Source organism: Carya illinoinensis, chromosome 12 (assembly GCF_018687715.1).
Source record: "Carya illinoinensis cultivar Pawnee chromosome 12, C.illinoinensisPawnee_v1, whole genome shotgun sequence".
NCBI classification, from domain to species: domain Eukaryota; kingdom Viridiplantae; phylum Streptophyta; class Magnoliopsida; order Fagales; family Juglandaceae; genus Carya; species Carya illinoinensis.
Genome location: NC_056763.1, coordinates 22390353 through 22411157, shown reverse-complemented (window position 1 = coordinate 22411157; position 20805 = coordinate 22390353). Strand labels below are relative to the sequence as shown.

General features: G+C 35.9%; 2 protein-coding genes across 3 annotated transcripts; one reads left to right on the top strand and one right to left on the bottom strand.

Moving 5' to 3' along the window:
- Positions 1-242: 242 nt before the first annotated feature.
- LOC122289566 (histone-lysine N-methyltransferase, H3 lysine-9 specific SUVH6-like) lies at positions 243-11359 on the top strand. Its single transcript, XM_043096693.1, has 4 exons — positions 243-261; positions 344-400; positions 4318-7298; positions 10802-11359. The coding sequence occupies exon 3, from the start codon at positions 4359-4361 to the stop codon at positions 7260-7262; it is 2904 nt and encodes a 967-aa protein (XP_042952627.1). The 5' UTR covers positions 243-261; positions 344-400; positions 4318-4358; the 3' UTR covers positions 7263-7298; positions 10802-11359.
- A 1426-nt stretch (positions 11360-12785) lies between these two features.
- LOC122290366 (ATP-dependent Clp protease proteolytic subunit-related protein 4, chloroplastic-like) lies at positions 12786-18462 on the bottom strand. 2 transcript variants are annotated; one of them, XM_043098009.1, is made up of 8 exons: positions 18154-18462; positions 16070-16273; positions 15231-15286; positions 14195-14321; positions 13938-14015; positions 13640-13753; positions 13454-13565; positions 12786-13093 (listed from the first exon to the last, which is right to left on the bottom strand). In XM_043098009.1, exons 1-7 carry the CDS (start codon positions 18400-18402, stop codon positions 13494-13496), a joined length of 900 nt encoding a protein of 299 aa, XP_042953943.1. In that variant the 5' UTR covers positions 18403-18462; the 3' UTR covers positions 12786-13093; positions 13454-13493. The 2 variants fall into 2 exon arrangements, with proteins under 2 accessions (XP_042953943.1, XP_042953944.1); XM_043098010.1 differs by lacking the exon at positions 12786-13093 and having other exon boundaries at positions 13156-13565.
- Positions 18463-20805: the final 2343 nt, after the last annotated feature.

Genomic DNA, 20805 nt, shown 5'->3' with positions numbered 1-20805 from the left:
TGGTTAGGTTAAACAAAATTAAATCATTCCACCTTATATAATTATTATAATTTTTTTAAATTTTTATATAAAATATAATAAAAAGTTTAAAATTCTTAAATTTTATAATAAAAATAATATTAAATATTATATTTTAATAATTTTTTATTTTTTCTCATCTCATAATTAAAATAGGCTAGTGGCTTTTTCCGTATATTTATTACGGCTCTGGCTGTCATCACAACATCTTAACGACGTCGTTTTGCAGGATCCGCTAACCCGGTAAAGTGTAATCTATCTCCCTTCTCTCGTTCTCTGTATGCGTAAAGTACGAAAGAAATGGCTCATTTTCGCCTTATTTCAGAAGTCCGTTGCTGAGGAAGCGAGGAACTAGAAAATGTTCGAACACGAAGTTTTTCAGGTACCTTTTGAAAATAGAGTAATAAGTCTTGGTAAAAGTGGATGCATGCGTGTAATTTCGTCGAAAATGAGGATCAATTCCCACTTTCTTCTCTTAATATGCTAAAATTTGGGTACGCGATTTTCAATTCTGTTTGGCAGCTCGTAAACTAGAGGATAGTGAAGGAACTGATTGAAATGAGTATTGGGTCGTTTTTTGTTTGTTACCTAAGTGGTTAATGCATCGTAGAAGCCGAAATTATATGCTAATTTTCTTTTTAACATCGTTTCCTTGAAGTCGAAGGATGTATAGGTTATTTTCTAAATAGTTTGTCATTTTTTTATATTTATTTTGGTTGTTGAGAAAAGACTGGAAAATGGGATAGTTAAGTTTCTTAATGGTGGTCGATTTTTCTGTTTTTGGGATCTGGCAGAAACATAACGTTATGACGGTGTTCCGATTGTGTTATGATGCTGAGGGTTAAAGATTTAACCCAATTAATATCCAACAGTCATAGGACTTATGGATCAATAATTGAGTTTTAACAATTGGTATCAGAGAAGGAATCGTCACGGGCTCAAATCATGGAGGGGACGACCTATAGGCTGGATTAAAATGCCTTGGTACTATGTATGGGCATAGTGTTAAGTCATTGAATATTGATAGATGAGTGAAACTGCTAAAAGGGAAAAGGCTACTATCGAGTTAGTGTCGATAAAGTGGGCGCCATGGACGTCGGATTCAGAAGCGTAATGGAATGTTATGATGCTGAGGGTTAAAGGTTTAACCAAATTAATATTCAATAGTCCTAGAGCTTTTTGATCAATGATTGGGTCTTTAAGAGATTGCTGTTTGTTTTAATTCTCTATGTGGTTTGCCAGTCGCCAAAAGGTGGGAAGGTTAATTTTGCTGGTCAAATTTTGGTTTGATCTTCTCAATGGAGTTTTATTTCCCTTTTTTAATGTATTTGACCCTGGAATCCAAAATCTCATAGATCATATAATTAATAATTTTATCAAGTCTTCCTTTCTTTTATAGTTGTAGCCAATAAAAAGGTTTGTAAAAACCTGGCCAAAGAGGTAGAGGCCTTGGTTTTAGTGGTGTGCTTTTAGGTCTAAAATTCAAACCCTTGGGTGTCAACAATCGGCTTAAATCTTGGGTTGTAAGGTTTCTTCCTTGCCTATGAAGTACATTGATCTTCCATTTGGGGGCCCCTCATAAATCCAAGGTAATATGGGATGGTGTTAACGAAAAAATTGAGAATAGATTGGTTGGTTGGAAAAGGATGTATCTATATAAAGGGGGGAATCACTCTTATTAAGAGTTCGTTATCTAACCTCCTTATGTACTATCTTATTTAGGGGTGACAATATGTTACACGACCCGTTAACCCAACACGAACACGACACGATAATAGTGGGTTAGAGTTTAGTTTTAATGGGTTTGGGTCAAAACGGGTTGACCCGTTAAGACACGATTGCTTAACGGGTTGATAACAGGTCAACCCGTTTTGACTCGTTATGACACGTTAAGAAAGTTAAAATTATAATTATGCCTTTATACCTAAAAGTAAAATTATTAAAATTTTAATTTCGATATTTTTATTATTTTGATTGTAATTTTAGACTTGTAGTTAGTTTTATTTTTATAGATATTGTGATTTTAACGTTTATATAAAATTCTGCTAAACTTAATCAAGTCAAATGAGTTAATTTTGGGCCTATTCAACCCATTTATATAAACAGTTTGAAACGAGTCGTATTGTGTTGTGTTAACCTATTTCATAATATTTACTAATAGATCAAAACGGGTTGACACGACACGTTATGTTAATGAGTTGTGTTAGGATTTGAGATTTTGACACGATAAGCTTAACCGGTCGGGTTAGGGTTGACCTATATAGTATAATATACATGTTTTGACACGACATGAACACGATCCGTTAACATGATTTGACACCCCTAATCTTATTCCTGATTTTGGCTAGTGTGGCTAATAGGATGGAAAGAATCTTCAATGCTTTCCTGTTGGGTGGATTGGGGGATGAGAAAAAATTCCATTTGATTAAATAAGACAAGATTTGTACCCCCCATCTTGTGGAGGTTTGGGGATTAGAAAGTTGAGCATTTTCAATACGGTCTTACTCGGGAAAAGGTTGTGGCAGTACCATCAAGAAAGTGATGCTTTATGGAGGTCCGTGGATGCTAAATTTGGAAGCATTTGGGGAGGTTGGATTTCTAGTGAAGTGCGTGGATCATATGGTGCGTGAGTATGGAAATTTATTAGGAAGGGGAGGATTTCATTCATAATTTCAGATTTGTGTCTGGGTATGGAACAAGGGTCAGATTCTGGGTTGATATTTGGGGCGGTTATGTTGCTCTCAAGGAGGTTTTTCCTTCTATTTTTAGAATTGCATTGCATAAGGAAGCCTCTGTTGCTGATTATATGGACTCTTTGAATTGCCTGCTGCAGTGGAATGTGTCATTTATCAGAGCAATTCAAGATTGGGAAGTGGGAGACATTTCTAATTTCTACGGCACCTTGTATGCATTGAATTTGGAGTGTGGTGTGGAGGACAAGCTGCTGTGTATACACCCCGGGAACAAGAATTTCTCAGTTAAATCTTTATACAATGCTTTGTTTACCCATTTTTCTACTGGTTTCCCTTGGAGATGCATTTGGAAGTGCAAAGTGCCCTTAAAAGTTGCTTTCTTTGGTTGGTTGGCCTTTCACGGGAAACTTTTGACCATAGACAAGTTGAGGAAGCGTGGCTTTTTTTTTTATAATGGATTGGTGCTTCATGTGCAAAAGGAATGGTGAATCGACGGACCATCTACTTCTCCATTGTGATGTGACGAAGGCTCGATGGGATGAAATCTTTGTAAGGTTGGACATTGCTTGGGTGATGCCAAAGAGGGTGGTGGATATTTTGGCTTCTTGGTGTGGAACACGAGGATATCGTCAAGTAGTTGATGTGTGCAAGATGGTGCCCCTATGTCATATGTGGTGTATATGGAGTTAAAAGAATGGAAGATGTTTTGAAAATAGAGAACACTCATTGGGGGGGATTAGAGACTTGGGCCCCGTTTGGATGTTGAGATGCTCTCATCCTATCTTGTCTCATCTTAACATCTAAACACCACTCAAACACAAACACAAACCCTTTTTCAATTTCAAATTTTCAAATCTTTCATCTAATAATTACCTAATCATTGCAACTTTCTCAAACTTCCAAACAAAACACACAAAAAATTCAACATTTTCAAATCCTAAAGCAAAATAATATTAAAAAATAATATTCTAATAATATTTTAACTTTATAATATTTTTATTCAATTTTTTTTTCTCATTTCTCAAAACCCCATAAAACATTTTAACTCAAACAAATTCACTACTATTCACAAATTATTTCAATACTATTCACAGATTTCTCATCTCATCTCAACATCCAAAGGAGGCCTTATTTTTCCAATCTTTGTTACTTTGGGCAAAGGCTATTGTATTATAGGGGGTTAACTTTAATGACTTGTATGCTTCTTTCTTTGTTCGTAGGTTGTAATTAGGTATTTCTCTCTTGTATACCACTTGTGTACTTGGGCTATTCCTAATTATAAGGATCAATAAATTTTCTTACTTACAAAAAAAAAAAAAAAAAAATTTTCTAGAAGCCACGTCTCCTTGGTGAAAATTCGACGATTTACTTGAAGTTGCGGTCAATAAGTTAGGGATTATCAAAACACCAAACCATCCAATGTAAAGACGGTTTTTGACCTTGTTATCAATCCGTGTGATGGGGACGTGCTATGCAGTATGGCGTTTAACCGGATTAAAGACATGTTGCATTTGCATTTGGAATTTAAGCTTTGGAATTAGTATAGTTCACTAACTCTTCCTTCTGGGCAGTATTAGTGTGATTTACTGATACTTTTTGCTTTCAGGTCATATTAGATTGCAGCTTTAACTCATTTTGGGAGTTCTAATGGGGTTTATGGACAATATGCTGCATCCAGAATCTCTTAAAACAGTTACATCGGTAAATAGTGGCCATTCTGAAGGAAAATTGGGAAAATTGTCTATGGAAAATGGTGATTGTTCTTTCCACACTGGTCTACCGAAGTATAAGAGGCGCTCAGTTTCTTCTGTTCGTGATTTCCCACCAGGATGTGGACCTTTTGTACAAAGAACCCACTCTCTTGAGCCAAAAAGTGTTTTGACATCAGAGGATGAAAAAGTGGTTGTTTCATCTGGTCAAGCTAATAGACTTGAATCTGTGAGTGCTGAACATGTGGAATCACAGTCACCAGCTTCACAAGCTTTGAATAATGCATGGTTGAGTGAACCTGTAAAGGGTTTAGAAGATGCTGCCATGGCTGTATTGAAGGATTTACATTTGGTGGTTGCTTCGGCTTCAAAAGAAGAAATGATCTCGCCGAGTAGTTTTAAATCCTTCTCACCATCCGATGGATCTAGTGCTGTTCCTAATGGCAATGGTTTGTGGGGGACTACGGATAAAAGGTATCCTCCTCGAAGAAATGTTTCAGCCATTAGAGACTTCCCTCCCATGTGTGGAAGAAATGCTCCATGTCTTAGTAAAGAGAGTCTGAAGGTGTTTAGTTCTCCAAAGAACAATATTTTGGGTCAAGAGAAGTCTGATATGGATGACAGGATGTTCAAAAAGACTATAGAAACTAGAGTGAGGCTAATGGGAGAGGATGTTGAAGATAAAGATGTGCAGGAGAGCAAATTGCGGGGAAATGTTGATCGCCAGTCTGGGACAGTTGTCATAAAAGAATCCAAGGACATTGGAGAACTGGAAGAAAAAATGGGGAAGGAGATAGTAGTTTACCAAGAGGACTTGAGCATAAAGAGAAAGCTTTCCAAAATATCTGGAAATCAGAACTGGCTGCTGGAGGATGAAAAAGATAATGAGAGTTTGGAACCTATGCTGGACTGGGTTGTGGTGCAAGGTCTGATGGCTGCACCAAATTGTCCTTGGAAGAAGGGGAAAGGGGCCTATAAACCCCATCAATCTGGTGCTACAAGTGAAAGCAAAGAGAAGAAACATAGTTTTCTACAGAGTGGAAAATATAAATCTGCTGTCAGGACAAAGCATGAAGTGAAAGATTCTGTAGTGAAGTCTAAAAAAAAGAAGTCAGTTGTTGCAGGAAACACTGCTAATCAAAGAGTTGGTCAAATGGTTATTGCAGATAAGAAGGATTCTGCTGAGGATGATGATGAACATGACGACTTTCATTTGGCTCCGAGGCCACGTAGTTTTGAAGTAAACGTTCCTCCCATTGAATGGAGTGTAAGTTCTAATGGTCAAAACAATGATGCTGTTACCCGGAACAAAGTGAGGGAGACACTGCGTCTATTTCAAGCCATCTGTAGGAAGCTCTTGCAGGAAGTAGAAGCAAAGTCAAAGGTAAAAGGGAAGTCTAAGGAAAATAAGGAAAAGAAAAGGAGGATTGACTTTGAAGCAGCAGCGATTCTGAAAGACCACAAAAAATATGTTAACACTGGAAAGCAAATCTTGGGATCTGTTCCAGGAGTTGAAGTTGGTGATGAGTTTCACTATAGGGTTGAACTTAATATTATTGGTCTTCATCGTCCGATTCAGGGTGGTATAGATTATGTAAAGCATGGTGGGAAGATTCTTGCTACTAGCGTTGTAGCATCTGGGGGCTATGCTGATCTTTTGGATAATTCAGATTCATTGATATATACAGGCCAGGGAGGAAATGTGATGCATGCGGATAAAGAACCTGAAGATCAGAAGCTTGAAAGGGGAAACCTCGCTTTGAAGAATAGCATGCATGAAAAGAATTCGGTTAGGGTGATCCGTGGCTCTGAGTCTTCAGATGGAAAAACATATGTCTATGATGGGCTATATTTGGTGGCAAAGTGTTGGCAGGAGTTGGGGCCGCATGGTAAGCTGGTTTTTAAGTTTCAGTTGGACAGAATCCCTGGTCAACCAGAGCTTGCTTGGCAAGAAGTCAGGAAGTCCAAAAAATACAAAATAAGGGAGGGTCTCTGCGTAAATGATATCTCACAAGGGAAAGAGTTAATTCCCATTTCTGTTGTGAATACCATAGATGATACAAAACCTCCACCATTTACATACATAACTAGCATGATATACCCCGATTGGTGCCACCCCTTACAGCCTAAGGGTTGTAACTGCACCAATGGATGCTCAGATTCTGAGAGATGTCTGTGTGCAGTCAAGAATGGTGGAGAAATCCCATTTAACCATAATGGTGCTATAGTTGAAGCAAAGCCCCTTGTCTATGAGTGTGGTCCTTCTTGCTCATGTCCTCCTTCTTGCCATAATAGAGTTAGTCAGCATGGTATCAAATTTCAGCTTGAAATTTTTAAAACCAAATCTAGGGGATGGGGGGTGAGATCCCTTAATTCCATTCCTTCTGGAAGTTTTATATGCGAGTATATAGGAGAGCTCCTTGAAGAGAAGGAAGCTGAGCAAAGAACTGGTAATGATGAGTATCTGTTTGACATTGGGAATCTCTACAATGACAGTTCTCTTTGGGATGGACTCTCGTCCCTTATGCCTGATGTGCAAGCAAGTTCCTCTGAAGTTGTGGAGGATGGTGGCTTCACTATTGATGCAGCGCAGTATGGCAATGTGGGGAGATTCATCAACCACAGTTGCTCTCCCAATTTGTATGCGCAAAATGTCCTATATGATCGTGATGATAGGAGAATTCCTCACATAATGCTTTTTGCCGCTGAGAACATTCCTCCGTTGCAGGAGCTGACTTACCATTACAATTATGTGATAGATCAGGTTCATGACTCAAATGGCAATATAAAAAAGAAGAGTTGCTATTGTGGCTCTATAGAGTGCACTGGCAGGATGTATTGAGGCAGAGTGCAGCCAGTTGGATTTCACGGAGAAAAGGTGATTTCCTTGCTTTCTACTTGTGAAAACCCAAGTTATTTTTATTCTTGCTTAAAGGTTCACTTTTATATGCCGACATGAAGGTATTGTTAGGTAACTGTCCTCAAGAACAATATTCTTTTTTTGCCGAATCTCGAGAACAAGTTTCTTTTCAAGAACAGCTTCCCCTAAAATTGCAGCCAAAAAAATAGAAAACCAAAACTGTTTTTGAGGACAGTTGTAAAACTTATGTTCTCAGTATAAGTTTTAAAATTGTTATAGAAGACAATTTTCTTTAATTTGTTCTATAATTTTATTTATAAATAAAACAGAAGAAAAAAAGCACAGATGTTGAGGAAGATCTCCCCCCTCAACCAACAAAAAAAAAAAAAAAACTGTGGTGCAATAGTGATAGTTCCCCTCTGCCGCAAGTGTGGCCGTCACTGTGGCATGCCTGCCTCTGAGCAATGGTGGATGGGGGGAGATGTTCTGCTCCTTGCCTCCTTACAGTCACATGGTGAACCCAAGGAAGATGGGGGAGATACTGCCATGAGACCTCCCACCTCCTCACCCACAGCCTGCAGCCTGTTGTATGGCAAGCTGCGAGGGATTGGACACATCTCGCATATCCTCTTGTTTGAGCCAAGGGAGGAATTGGGAGGAAGTGATCTCCCCCGTCCTCGTACATGGCTGATGTGCTGCACTATGAAGGGGTATCTCCTGCCTCCCTTGTGGCTCACTGTGGCCAGCCACGTGGTGGGGGTAGATCCACCACCTAGCTTAGTGATTTTCTTGTTCGAACTTTCTTGTTTTCAGTTCCCCCTTCTCCCTACTAAAAAATCTTACCAAACACTTTCCAGGTGCTACATTGCAAAAACATCTTAAAACTTATGGATGTTACTAATCAAAATTACCCCCAAACACTTTCCAAACAAAGCTTATTACATCCTTTAATTGAAGGTTGAAACTGAGTCTCAAAGTCGAATGCTTTCCTACGCATCTCTCTCTCTCTCTCTCTCTCCTATTTGACATTCTTCTCATATGGATAACAATGTTATGCTGCTATATACCACTTATGGACGATATCCCAATTTGCATTCATTGAAATGTTAATTAAGAGGGCACTTATTGACAAGGCTAACAGTTTTCCTGTACGTATCACAGGACTGCACAATCACGTACACTTCTTTGAAGATTGGGGCTAAGCCCGTGTTTAGCAACAAAATTGTAGTGGTTTTCACTCTACAATTCCAAGTTTTTTCCCAACTTCTCTGCCAAACATACAAAATAAAAAAATATCTCACCCAAAAACTTTTTCATTTCAATTAATATAAATTAAAAATAAATAGTACATAGCTTGTATTAAGCGTTGGCCACCACAAGACCTTCCCGTGGTGGCCGTCAATTTTGAGTTTTTTTTTAAAAATTTTAGTTTATATAATAATTTGTTCTAAAATATTTCTGACAAAAATGATTATTCCAATGTATTTTCAAGGTGGGACCCACAACTCTCAAAAAAACATTTAAAACTTCATCTGAACTGCATTTCTTCACTATTCATCAAATTTGTCCCAAGAATTTTCACATCCAGACATCACTAATTCTTATCATTGCGTTCCTTATTTTCCATAGATGTGGTAAGATTTGTTTAAACCCACTTTTGGATTGATACTTTTAGAATTGACCTATGGAATGTCTTTTCTATAGCTGCTTCCCTTTAGTTATCATTTCTCAGTTCATAAATTCTAGGAAGTTACTGTATAGATCTTTTTCATTTAATGATGGGCTTAGGAATTTGTCCACTAATTAGACAGGTACAAATAAAATTCGTTTTATATGTTTGTTCTCATCTGTTTCTATATTTCATAATTATCTTTAAATCTGCACAATTGATATGGAAAATATTCTACTTGAGCTGGTTCTATACAAGCATGAAAGGCGGTGGACAATTTTCTACTTGCATTGTCTGTTGCACTTGATCTCTCTTCTTTAGTTCTTTTCCATTATTGGTGTTAATCTGGTTATAGACAAGTCTTTGGTTGACTTGTTGGCTATATCGCCTTTTTTATGTGATGCTTATAAGAGAGGTCACTGGGAGGTATTGCACTGGGATTTCTCAGGCTGTTGTTACCTATCAAATCTATATATTTTATATAGTAAGCTTTTCAGGTATAAACAGTTAAGTTGAAGGTCTTTGGTGCCCAGCCGAGTCATGGCCTGTCAATATCTCAAAGTGTGTAAACCTTGTGACACGTTTAGTGTTTATTGGTTTGGGTCGTAAATCAAGTTATGATCTAGAAAGTTATTTATTTTCGGTAAATTAAATAGTAAATAAGAGATGTCTCATCTGGTTGAGTTGTCGCAATCAGTCTTTCTCTTACTGGGATGAGTATGAATAGTGTCTTTTGTCTTCTTTAAATCCCCACCTGAAGTCTTTTAAAGCTTCCTATTGAGGAGAAAAAACCTTTCGCATGAAGAAAGGTTGGCATATACTTGAGAGAAAGGTGTGGAATTGGACATCTTCGGGGTCATGGTCCATGGACTCCTTTTTTGTTTAGATACCCCTTTGAAGCCCCCCTTTTTCATTTTGGGGCACACATTTTTTTATTTATTTTCTTTCTTTCTACATAAATCTTTCTTTTGGTATGTCCCCTGTCAACTTATTCTCTAATAGTAGATCTGATCTTCTCTATCCCTCCATTTTGACCAATTACATATATATATAGCCGTGATCTGTTAATTGCTCTATGTACGTGAGATGGGGAGACTGCACGTAGCCAAGGAACTAGCCGAGGCAAAGCTTCTGATACCATTGTCAAACAAAAAGAAAAGCTCTGAACTTAAGTTTTGAGCTGCAATTTCTTTCGTATTTTATTTTTCTTCTTTTTCCTTTCTATTTCTTTGGCTCACCTTTTTATTTGGACCGGCTGTTTACTTATCAAAAAGAATTTCTTTGGCTCACCTTTTTGAGCTGCCCCGCTAACTCGGGTTATATGCCCTATGCCCTAGGTGCTTTAATGTTGCACTAAAAGCAAAAAGAAGGGTATTACTTCTATGCTCTCCCTTCTTTTTACAAGACATTCTTAGTTATTTAGTTGGGGGACTTTACGGTGTTAGTAAGTGGGGGCAAAAATCATTAATATTTAGTAAAATTTTGTTTGCCATTGAAAATAAATTTTACCATTGAACACCAATAGTTTTGTGCAAATTTTGCAACCGACAAATAATGCTCGTGTTAAGTCAGAACATGTCTTATATTCAGTAGCAGACGACATTTAATGGACTTAGGCATGAGTGGTGGTTAGGATTTATTGCATGGTGCCCATCATAACTTCTTCACGATGACGAAGTGTTCATGTCCTTAAAACCTTTGTTGCTGACGATTATTTTTCAATGTGTTTTGTCATTGAAAATGGAATACCGTTAAGCTATAGAAAAAAAGTTTTTAGTGTAGTATATATTTCCAGCTCTATTTTTCTTTTTAAAGGAGGGGAAGTTAATGATAAAAGTATTCATCTGAGCAGGAATTTACCCTTCAGTTAAGGGACATGGGTGGAGCAGCTTGTTTGGTGGGTGCGGTGGTCTTGTTTGGAGGTACAAAAGGATTTTCATCTTTGTTCTAAAGAATGTAGGGGAAAGAAGACGATGATGGCGAAGAATCTTCATGTTATGGAGGTAAAATTCAGAGTATGGAACTCAGACATTGTATGGTGTCTGGGTATTTTTTGGGTTTCATACGGGTTGGCTTCATGCCAGCCACCGATGCCAAGTTATATACTGTTTCTGAGTGCGCTTATTGCCAGTGCCTGTGATTGTGGATGTTTATGAATCCTTGCTTGTGGAGAGGACTAGATTTCCAAATACAAGTGACATTGGTCTAAACAAACTACTCAGTATGGTTGCATTTTATATGTTGAACTTGGTGACAGAAATAATTGTCAGAATCAATAACTTCCTGTTTACTAATTACCATGGCACTTTGGTTTTTGGCTGATCCATTCTTCGCAGATGAATGAGCCTGGATTTGTTTTGCTATGTACATATGATTTTCTTGATATCAGATTTATCCTTTATGATCTGAATTATGAAGGATGTAGCCTATGCTTGCAGTTTTTATTTTATTTTATTTTTGTTATATTTTTTTGCCTGGAAGCGTATATTCATGGTGGTTTCAAAATAGGGTCACAGAGCATGACTAAAGGGGGAGATTAATAGATGACAGCCCAATGATAGGAGAAATATTCTTTACAAATTGTGTTTTATCTGTTTTCGAATTTTTGGAGGTGTTTGGGATAGAAGAAATGTGAACCACCTTCCACAGAACTCTTTTCAGATTTGATTTATCTGCTACTGTTTTACCTCAAGAAGAGCAGTGAAGAAGTCCTCATTGTTGCATCAAAATTAAGCTTCTGAATTTCCTTCATCGATGGATACATATTGTCCTTTTTGACTTCTGAATTCTCCAATTTTTAAAATGTCTTTATTTTTTGAATTTTTTTTGTCTATCAGCAAATGGAAATTGTTGTATTTTCGTTATAAATCGGAGGTAATGCTGCCTTTTTATTTATTATTTAATGCCCAAACCTGCTCATAGGGATGACAAATCGTGTTTTCGGGTTGTGTTTGTGTAAGTCATAAATATTCGACTATATAAGTCACCCTGAATCCGACCTGTTAAGTTAAACGTGTCAAATTTTCAAATTCTAACTCAATCCATTTAGATAACCTGTCACCCATTTTGACCCGTTTAATAATTAATTAAAAATAAGTCGACATAACACGACTTATTTGAAGTAGTTTTATGTAAATTAGTTGAACTAATACACATAACTTATTTGACCTTATTAACATAATTTTCTATAAAAAGTTTAACATTATAATAACAAATATGAGTATAGGTTTAAAATTACAATCTCAATAATAAAAATATAAGCATACTAAGAAATATCAATATTATAATTTAACAATAATACATTATGATTTTGAAAAAGAAAAAAAATCCAAGCGGGTTCAATTTTAAGTTAAGCAATTGACTCGTTCATAAATCGTATCTTAACAAGTCAACCTATTTTGATCCGAATTCGTTAACATCAAATTTAAATATAATAATTTTGTATTCATATTGCCACCCCTACCTGATTGAGAATTATTTCCAGGGTAAGTTGGACAGTAGTTTGAGAGTTTATATAATTTACCCGAAGAATTAAGTTCACCAATCTCAATATTTTATCGGTGGAATCTATCATTTAGATTGCCTTCTACAAATTCTTCCGACCTAATCCGAAGCAGTGTCTTTCATACACATACAAATTCATAAAAAATACTTGATTGACGAAGAGATCTCACATAATTTAATATGATATAATGGATTATAGAACTTTTTTATTGTAAAATAGATTTGATTGATCAACGTAAATTATGCCAGTTTATAAGTTTTTTTTGTTTTTTTGGTAAGATCTTTTGCAGACATTAACGTCAAATTTTTGTCCTAACTAAATTCATAAAACATGATTCAACGTATGTTATCTTTTTTTGTCCAAAGTAAGTCTTATAAATAATAAAGAGCACTACAAAAATTCGTTATTACACATAGGTACACTTGAGCTATACCTTTTGACATCAAGAAGGACATGGTCGGACCATAATACATCCTTTGGGGTTCATACATGAACTAAACTGCCAATTGTTTATGAGTTTTCTCCACTCTTATGGGATTTCCGTGGCTGTCACTATCAGCCACTTCATGCTCAGATTTCTTCTCATACAGGGCAACTTGCTCTGGCTATCAGGTAGCTGATCTTTGCATAAACTTCAATCTGACAAGGTATGAGCAAAAATAAAAATAAAAAGCGTAAAACCACAGCACGGAACAAACCAATTTACAAAAACGTATACCACACGTTTTTCATCTATTTGATCACCAATAACATACACTATATCAATGCTTAAAGACCGGGATTTCCAATATGTAGTCAAATACTCGAGTCTGAATGCTGTCAAATATGTAGAATGGCATGAACAACAGTGCAGAAAAAACCACAAGTAGTTTAAAGGAATACAAAGAATGCCAGTGAAAAGGGGGTGTTTGGTATCCATGAGCTACTGTGTAGCGTAAAAATCCAGTATGCATCATCATCGAATTCACAATCTGACGAGAATTTGTTGCTCTGCTTTACCTGAATATTCCATGCAATAATAAATCATGTTTTCCCTGTGTCAGATAAGTTGTGCCTTTTTCAGGTCAGAGACAACTCCCCGGTCTTCAGAACTCCTTTCATTGTATAGTACCTGGACAAAGTTAATGGAAATATCAATTTTTTGATCTATGATAAGTAAAGCAGGAATCTTTCTGCCAGACACACCTTATCAATGATGCCATATTCAACTGCTTCACTGGGACTGAAATATTTTGGGCGCCTGATGTCAGCTTCAATTTGCTCAGGTGATTTTCCAACATGCTTGGCAAGGAGATTAACCTTAAATTAAATAGCAAAACTGTCAGGTGATATACTGTCTCACGTTTAAATGGATAAAAAATGCAAGTTGTTAAAGCCTGTCAGTCAAGTTGTAATGAACTCAAGAGTTGTTAAAAATACAATAATGGATCCGGTTGAACGTAAAAGCGGAGAAATGTGTGCTTTTACTGATTACAAAACATACCAACTCTGTCTTCACATTCTTCACTTCTTTCCTCGCTAGGTCAATGTCAGTTGCTTGACCTTGGAACCTGGCAATTGGCTGCAGATCGATTGAAATAGAATATACCATAATTTTCATAAGGAATTAGCACAGGCTAACCACTATATCTTATAAATAGCAAAATACAGCTTGGCTAAAAAGATATGAAAGTTTGACACAGAAGGCAAAGACTGAAAGAACAAAATGATAAAGCATTACAAATCCAAAAAAAGAAAAACCTGCTTTATCATGATTGTTGATGAGGGCAAAGCAGAACGGTTTCCCTTTGCACCAGCAGCCAAAAGTAAGGCTGCTTCTCCCCAAGCATTACCAACACAGAGGGTAAATATAGGTGGCTTGACATACCTGCAGTGGAAGAGAATACCACTGTCATAAACACAGCATACAGCATTTATGAATCCATGAATCTAATATAAAGGCTGCAGTTGATTAGCAAACACAATTATTTCACAATGCTTATTTAGCATTTTACCAGAAGAGAGATGCTGAAACAAAGGCTACAACTTATCAACTAAACCAAAAAAGAAAATGATGAATGAGATCAAAACCTAGTGTGCAAATGGGCTAGTACAAGTACACGGATAAGCAAAACTATGGAGTCCTTACACTGCAAGACAATGATATCTACAAAATTGAGGGCAAAGCTGGAGCCACCTCATTATAAAATACACTTTGCTAGGATGCATAAAGATTTTTGGTGGCAGTCCTTTTGTCTAAATACTGTCTTAACCTATTCAACCAGGGAAGCCGGGTGTGGAACATTCAATTGATTCCCAAGTGCGAGGCTGTTCTGAGGGCCTTTTTTTTTTCTTTTTTTTTCCCCCATCATTTAGAGCAGTTTTGTTTTTCTGAGCTGCATATAACAAAAAACCATAATTTTTTTTTTTTAATTAACAATAACAACAAAAAAGTAATACATTGGACTATGGAATTTTTGTGAGATTTCATCAGCCGAATCTACTGGCCAGACAGGTAGATGTGAAGTGAGATTTTATTGCATGTATATATGTCTGCAAGTTACTGTGAGGCCCCGGCATGATTCAGAAAACACAAAATGAGGTGACATCGGAACCAGTCAAAACATTCTTGATCACAAACCTTAAACTCATCATGTGGCCAAGAGGACACTATTGGGTAAAAAGGCTCTACGTCATCCCTCTAGTTAAATAAATGAGCATATGAACCATTCAGCATAATTAGACAGATAAAATAGATGACTGTTACGCACTAATGTAAAGTATAAACATTAATGACCTCATAACATCATAAATCGCAAAAGCCTCAGTCTCATAACCCAACTTCTCGCCACCCTGAAAAAAGTAAAAAACACTATTAAATTAAAAAATTGTTGCATGAAAAAACTGGATATTTGATCCTCTCATCTCTTCCTTCTTCAAGCTCAGAAGAGAAGGAATAGTTTCGTATTAGAACTTGGATCACTTTACTACGACGTAATAAAAAAAGAGGCAAAATATTTATATTCAATATCATAAAAAATGCTTTAAAAGGCAAAGAAAATACTCTAGTCTCAAAGTTCAAAGAACAGGACCCTATGGTTGGGGGATTCTTACTATTGGAGAAAAAGGCTAGTGCTCATGAGAGCCATTAATATAACCATCACTAATTTGCTGATAAGTGTATACCTTTCCTCTCTCTGTACCTCCTTCCACCTTAATTAATAGTGTCTACATGCAATTTAAGATCTAAGAGCTCATATATAAAAAAATCTCATAAAAACCCCCACATAATAAAATTTCTAGGTTCCAAGTCAAGCCAGATAGAGAAGACTCAATGTTCCCAAGGTTGAAGCCTTCGTTGTAGAGATCAAGCAACAATTTCATTCTTTTCATCTTCCATAGCAAGGGAATCATTTTCAAACTAATTTGATAAAAAGGAACAGCAGATTTTCTTTTACTATAAATTTGAAAAGGAGAAAAGAAAGGATAGCGTTTTACATGGAAGAATCAAACTCTGAATTCCAAACCTTGTTAATCAATTTATATATATGATAATATATCCATACTAGACATACAAAGAGAATGTCCTAGTAAAGTTTCAGAAACAAACTAGAGAGACTAAAGAAAATTATTGACCTTGGTTGTTCCAGTGGAGTTTATGTATAGATAGATAGGCTTGTCAGCATCTTCATACTGAAGGTACAAAAATTCGGCCAGTATCAATTCTGTGACGGAAGGAACAAGAGACATGCCCAAGTAAACAATCCGGTTTTTGTACAAGTAAGATGCCAAGTCTGGAGGAGGTTGCTCCCATGCACTACCCCTTGAAAATGGAATAACCTGTCCACAAATACATAAGGAGAAGGGGCTGATGCATCTGATATCTTATTGTGAATTATAAATAATTCAATATGAAGTTAAAAAAAACTTCATATTGCTCACAGGAAGATCAAATTAAGAGAACCAGGAAAATAACAATGGGGTGGTAGACCATAAATAGTTGTTTTACAATTCATTGTTATATATTCAAAGAAATGAAAGATTTTAATAGGTGCTTATACAACAGGAGTATCGCATATACATCATTCATACTTCATAGCAACTCTAACAACTCTTAGGCCTCGTTTGTTTATCCAAACCTAAACTATCTCATCTCATCTCATCTCATTATTATAACTTTTTCAAATCTCCACACAAAATATAATAAACAATTTTCAACTTTTTCAAATCCCAAAACAAAACTACTATTAAAAAATTATATTAGAACAATATTTTATTCAACTTTCAACAAAACATCTCATCTCATCTGAACTGTATAACCAAACGAGGCCTTAATGGTTATACAATAAATAAACATCAGTGGAATGTCCAGAATCAACAGTTTGTAGTGGGTAAGGGGTCCAGAATCAGATTTTGGCACAATGTTTGGTGTGGAGAGCACGCTTTGCACAGGGTTTTTCCAGCACTCTATTGTATTGTAGCTAACAAAGAGGCTTCCGTGCAATATATGAGGGTATTTTCCCATAGTTATTATTAGTGGAATGTCCTTTTTAATAGAGATTTTCAAGAATGAGAATTGCACGCTGTGTCAGATTTTCTCAGTTTGCTCTATTCCATGGGAAATACCATGGTCCTAGAGGATAAGATGTAGTGGAGGGCCAATTACGGTTAAAAATGTACAGTCAGGACATACTACAAGATTTTGTCAGTCCAAGGTCATGCTCCATTCCCATGGAAGAGGATTTGGAAGTCCCGGATGCCTACTAAAGTAGCTTTCTTTGTTTGGACTGCGGCTCTTGGGATGATATTGACTACGGAAAACATGAGGAAGCGGGGACTCATTGTGATGGATTGGTGTTATTTGTGCAAAAAGCACGAAGAATCTGTAGATCACTTACTTCTACATTGTGAGGTTACAAGGGGGCTATGGGATGAGATCTTTAGAAGAATGCGTATTGCTTGGGTAATGCCTTCGAGGGTGGTGGAATTATTGGCTTGTTGGAAGGAGCTTCAAGGCTGTCCTCAAGTGACGGCAATGTGGAAGATGATTCCGTTGTGTATCATGTGGTGTACATGGTTAGAACGGAATGAGAGGTGCTTTGAAGATAGAGAGCGCACATTGGCTTTGCTCCAGAATTTTTTTATGCGTACTTTAATGCTTTGGTTCTCAGCTATTGTACATGATGGAAACAATGTGCATGACTTTCTTTACTTAATCTAGAATGTATTTAGGTGTTCTTTAGTATACTTCCTGTGTACACGGGCTATACCTATTTCATTTGTATGAATAAAATTTATTTCTTACTTATCAAAAAAAAAAAAAAAACACACACACACACACATCAGCTTACTTGCTTATGAACATCAACTCAAATACACCAGTTCATTCCTTGCTACTTCGTCTATTCTAAAGCTAGAATCTAGTAGGCGGAGGTTTAGTCAGATCTTATATTGTTTGTTTATTACTTGTAATTTTTATAGTAAATTTCCTTTCTTATTATACCTTGCTGTTTTGCTGATCGTCGTAATCGAGCTTTTAATCAACATTCACCATTCGAAAAATCCATTTGACCGACACACACAAATATGACTATACATTGCGGGAAATGCATACACCCTGAAGCGAGGAAAAGACTCAAAATCAAACCCAATCACAACTTAACAAAGAAACCTTGCAGAACAATTCAAAAAATGCATAGGAATTGGGTAGAGGGTTGTACCATGGTGATAACACCTCGCTTGCCCTTGGAGCGGGGAAAATACGCCGGATTGAGAGACGACGGACGGAGCCTGTGGCCCGAGAAGTCGGCGGAGACGCTGCCACCGGAGAAGGGAGCGAGGAAATTGGTGGAGAAAGAGGCTTTGGGAGAGAAGGAAGATGAGTTGCGGATGGGATTTACAGCGATGGGCGGTGACAGCAAAGGCCGGTGGAGCGCTAAGCTCGAAGCGGTGGTGACGACGGCCACCATAGCTAGCAGTTAGTAAATTGGTGGTGCGTGTGAGTAAGAAGGAAGAGCAAACGATTGCAGCATCGCTAAACTAGAAAAGGATTTATGTAGTGGGCTTGGGCTTTGGGTTCATAGATTGGGCTTCCGAGCCCATTATTCACTTTTGTTAAATCAAAACCTATATATTAAGTTCTAAGTTGGGCTTGCATCTATCAAATTTTTATTTATTTTTTTTTTTTTAATTCTTTCAAAACAATGTAGTTTGCCTAATTAATTAAGAATAATGTTAGATATAAGTTTAAGTAGAGAATTTTCATACAACATCTTTATAAAAAAATGGGCCCCACTAATAAAGAATAGTTTTTTTAGAATTTTTTTATGTGGAGTCCATTTTTTTATCAGGGTTTGTATAAGGTTTGTCTATTTGGAACTTATATAAATTATTTTTCATTAATTAATTATAAGCCCAATTCTCATTGATTAGAAACTAGTTAAAAGTTCTCATAAACTATCACATCCTATCTCATATAATTATTATAATTTTTCTAAATTTTCACACAAAATATAATAAAAAATTCAATTTTTTCAAATCTCTAAACAAAACTAATATTAAAAATTATATTATAACAATATTTTATTCAACTTTCAACAAAATATCATGTCTCATATGAACTGTATAACCAAACAAGGCCTTATTATAGTGATGTCGATCGAGTAGTTGGTAAGACAAGAGTACAATATATTAATGTTTCATTATTGATAATTCATTAATTAGTTTCAAATATTTGAACACTTGTTGGGTAGGGATTCAGATCCTTTCCAATTCTCTACTTTGAAAAATAATATCCCAATTTGGAGAGAAAGCTAGGCACAATAATAATTATCTCCATATAAATGGGATCCACATTGAAAAAGTGTAACGACCCAATCAAAGTTCAAGCCACGTGTGAATTTATACTCCAAACATTAGTCAATGTCACATTTGAAATTCTCTAGAATCTTTGTAAGGCCAATAATTTCTTCCTCAAAGCCAATATCATAGTATTATGTGACATTGAGATACTTAATTAGTGCAGTGTAGGCCTTGCTGAGAACACTAGAGATCATTTAAGTGGAAGAGATTGTAATAATATTGGGTGAGTTGTGATTGATGATAGAGGTGAGATTGTAATAATAATTTCTTCCGCATCCCACAATAGTGGAGAAGGTCTTTGATAATGATTCTAAAAGAATCCAACTATAACTTCAATTAGTACTTAAATTTGGAGCATAAACTCATCATATGTGGCTTATACTTTTCTTATGTTAATGTTATAAATGATGTCAAGTTCAATCCTAACTAGGTACTTGATAATTTGAATCATATCACAATAAAAGGACTTGAATGAGAATTATTGTAACACCTTTTGTATATGGAAAAGTGGTATATGAGAGCTTGAAGAATGAGATCTCACAAGGCTCGAAGAGGCCGCAGGAGTTTTCTTGATAATTAGAAGAATTCTATGGAGCTCTAATTGCAATCTTAACTAGTTCCTTTGGAATATTAGCTCGGATATCACATGAGCATTGTTGGTTCATTACATGATATGGAAATAGGCCAATTCTAATAAAAAAAAGTATATGATTTAAGCCGTATTGTGAAATCACCACTTATACCAAAATCTTAATTAACTGATTATGACAAGTGGGAGATTTTATTATTTATTTTATATCTTAACACTCTCTCTCATGTGTGAGCCAAATGACCTCTTCAATAAGTGAGCTCAACACATAAAATATTTAATTAAATGGGATAAAATATAGAGTCAGAGTTCGAATTCAAGACCTCTACTTAGATACCATGTGAAATCACCACTTTTTCTAAAAAATTAAATTGATGAAAATAGGTAAGTTTAATTATTTATTTTATATTTTAACACGTATCACAACAAAATAGCTTGACAATTGATACATTATGCATTTAAGTGGACGAGATTGTGACACCCTATGCACGTCTATAAGAAGGTAGCGAGCGAATGAGAGCTTGGTATGAGATTCGAATCTAATATTGGTACGATATTCGTATTGGCCTTTATAAGGACTCCATTAGACTCCAATTATAGACATGACTATTTATTTTGGAATATAAACCCAAATGTAAAGCCTTAAATGTTGTTGTAGGCCAGTTGATATGTTAAGTTTGTTTCTCTCTTAACTAAATGATATCCACTTCACAATATAAAATCAAAGATGGTTTCTATCCAAATAAGAGGTTGTTTGGATAGTGAGATGAGATAAGATGAGATAGTTTTAAATGAAAGTTGAATAAATATTATTAGAATATTATTTTTAATATTATTATTTTAAAATATTATTATTATTAGATAAGATGGTTTTAAATAAAAGTTTTGGGATTGAAAAATTTTGAATTATTTTTTATATTTT

Excerpts from the sequence above, each read along its gene's own strand:
- LOC122289566 (XM_043096693.1), top strand. The coding sequence starts at position 4,359 with ATGGGGTTTATGGACAATATGCTGCATCCAGAATCTCTTAAAACAGTT.
- LOC122290366 (XM_043098009.1), bottom strand. The coding sequence starts at position 18,402 with ATGGTGGCCGTCGTCACCACCGCTTCGAGCTTAGCGCTCCACCGGCCT. Across the intron at positions 15,287-16,069 it reads ACTCCACTGGAACAACCAAG|GGTGGCGAGAAGTTGGGTTA; the intron begins GTCAATAATTTT and ends TACTTTTTTCAG. Across the intron at positions 13,754-13,937 it reads AGAATGTGAAGACAGAGTTG|GTTAATCTCCTTGCCAAGCA; the intron begins GTATGTTTTGTA and ends ATTTAATTTAAG.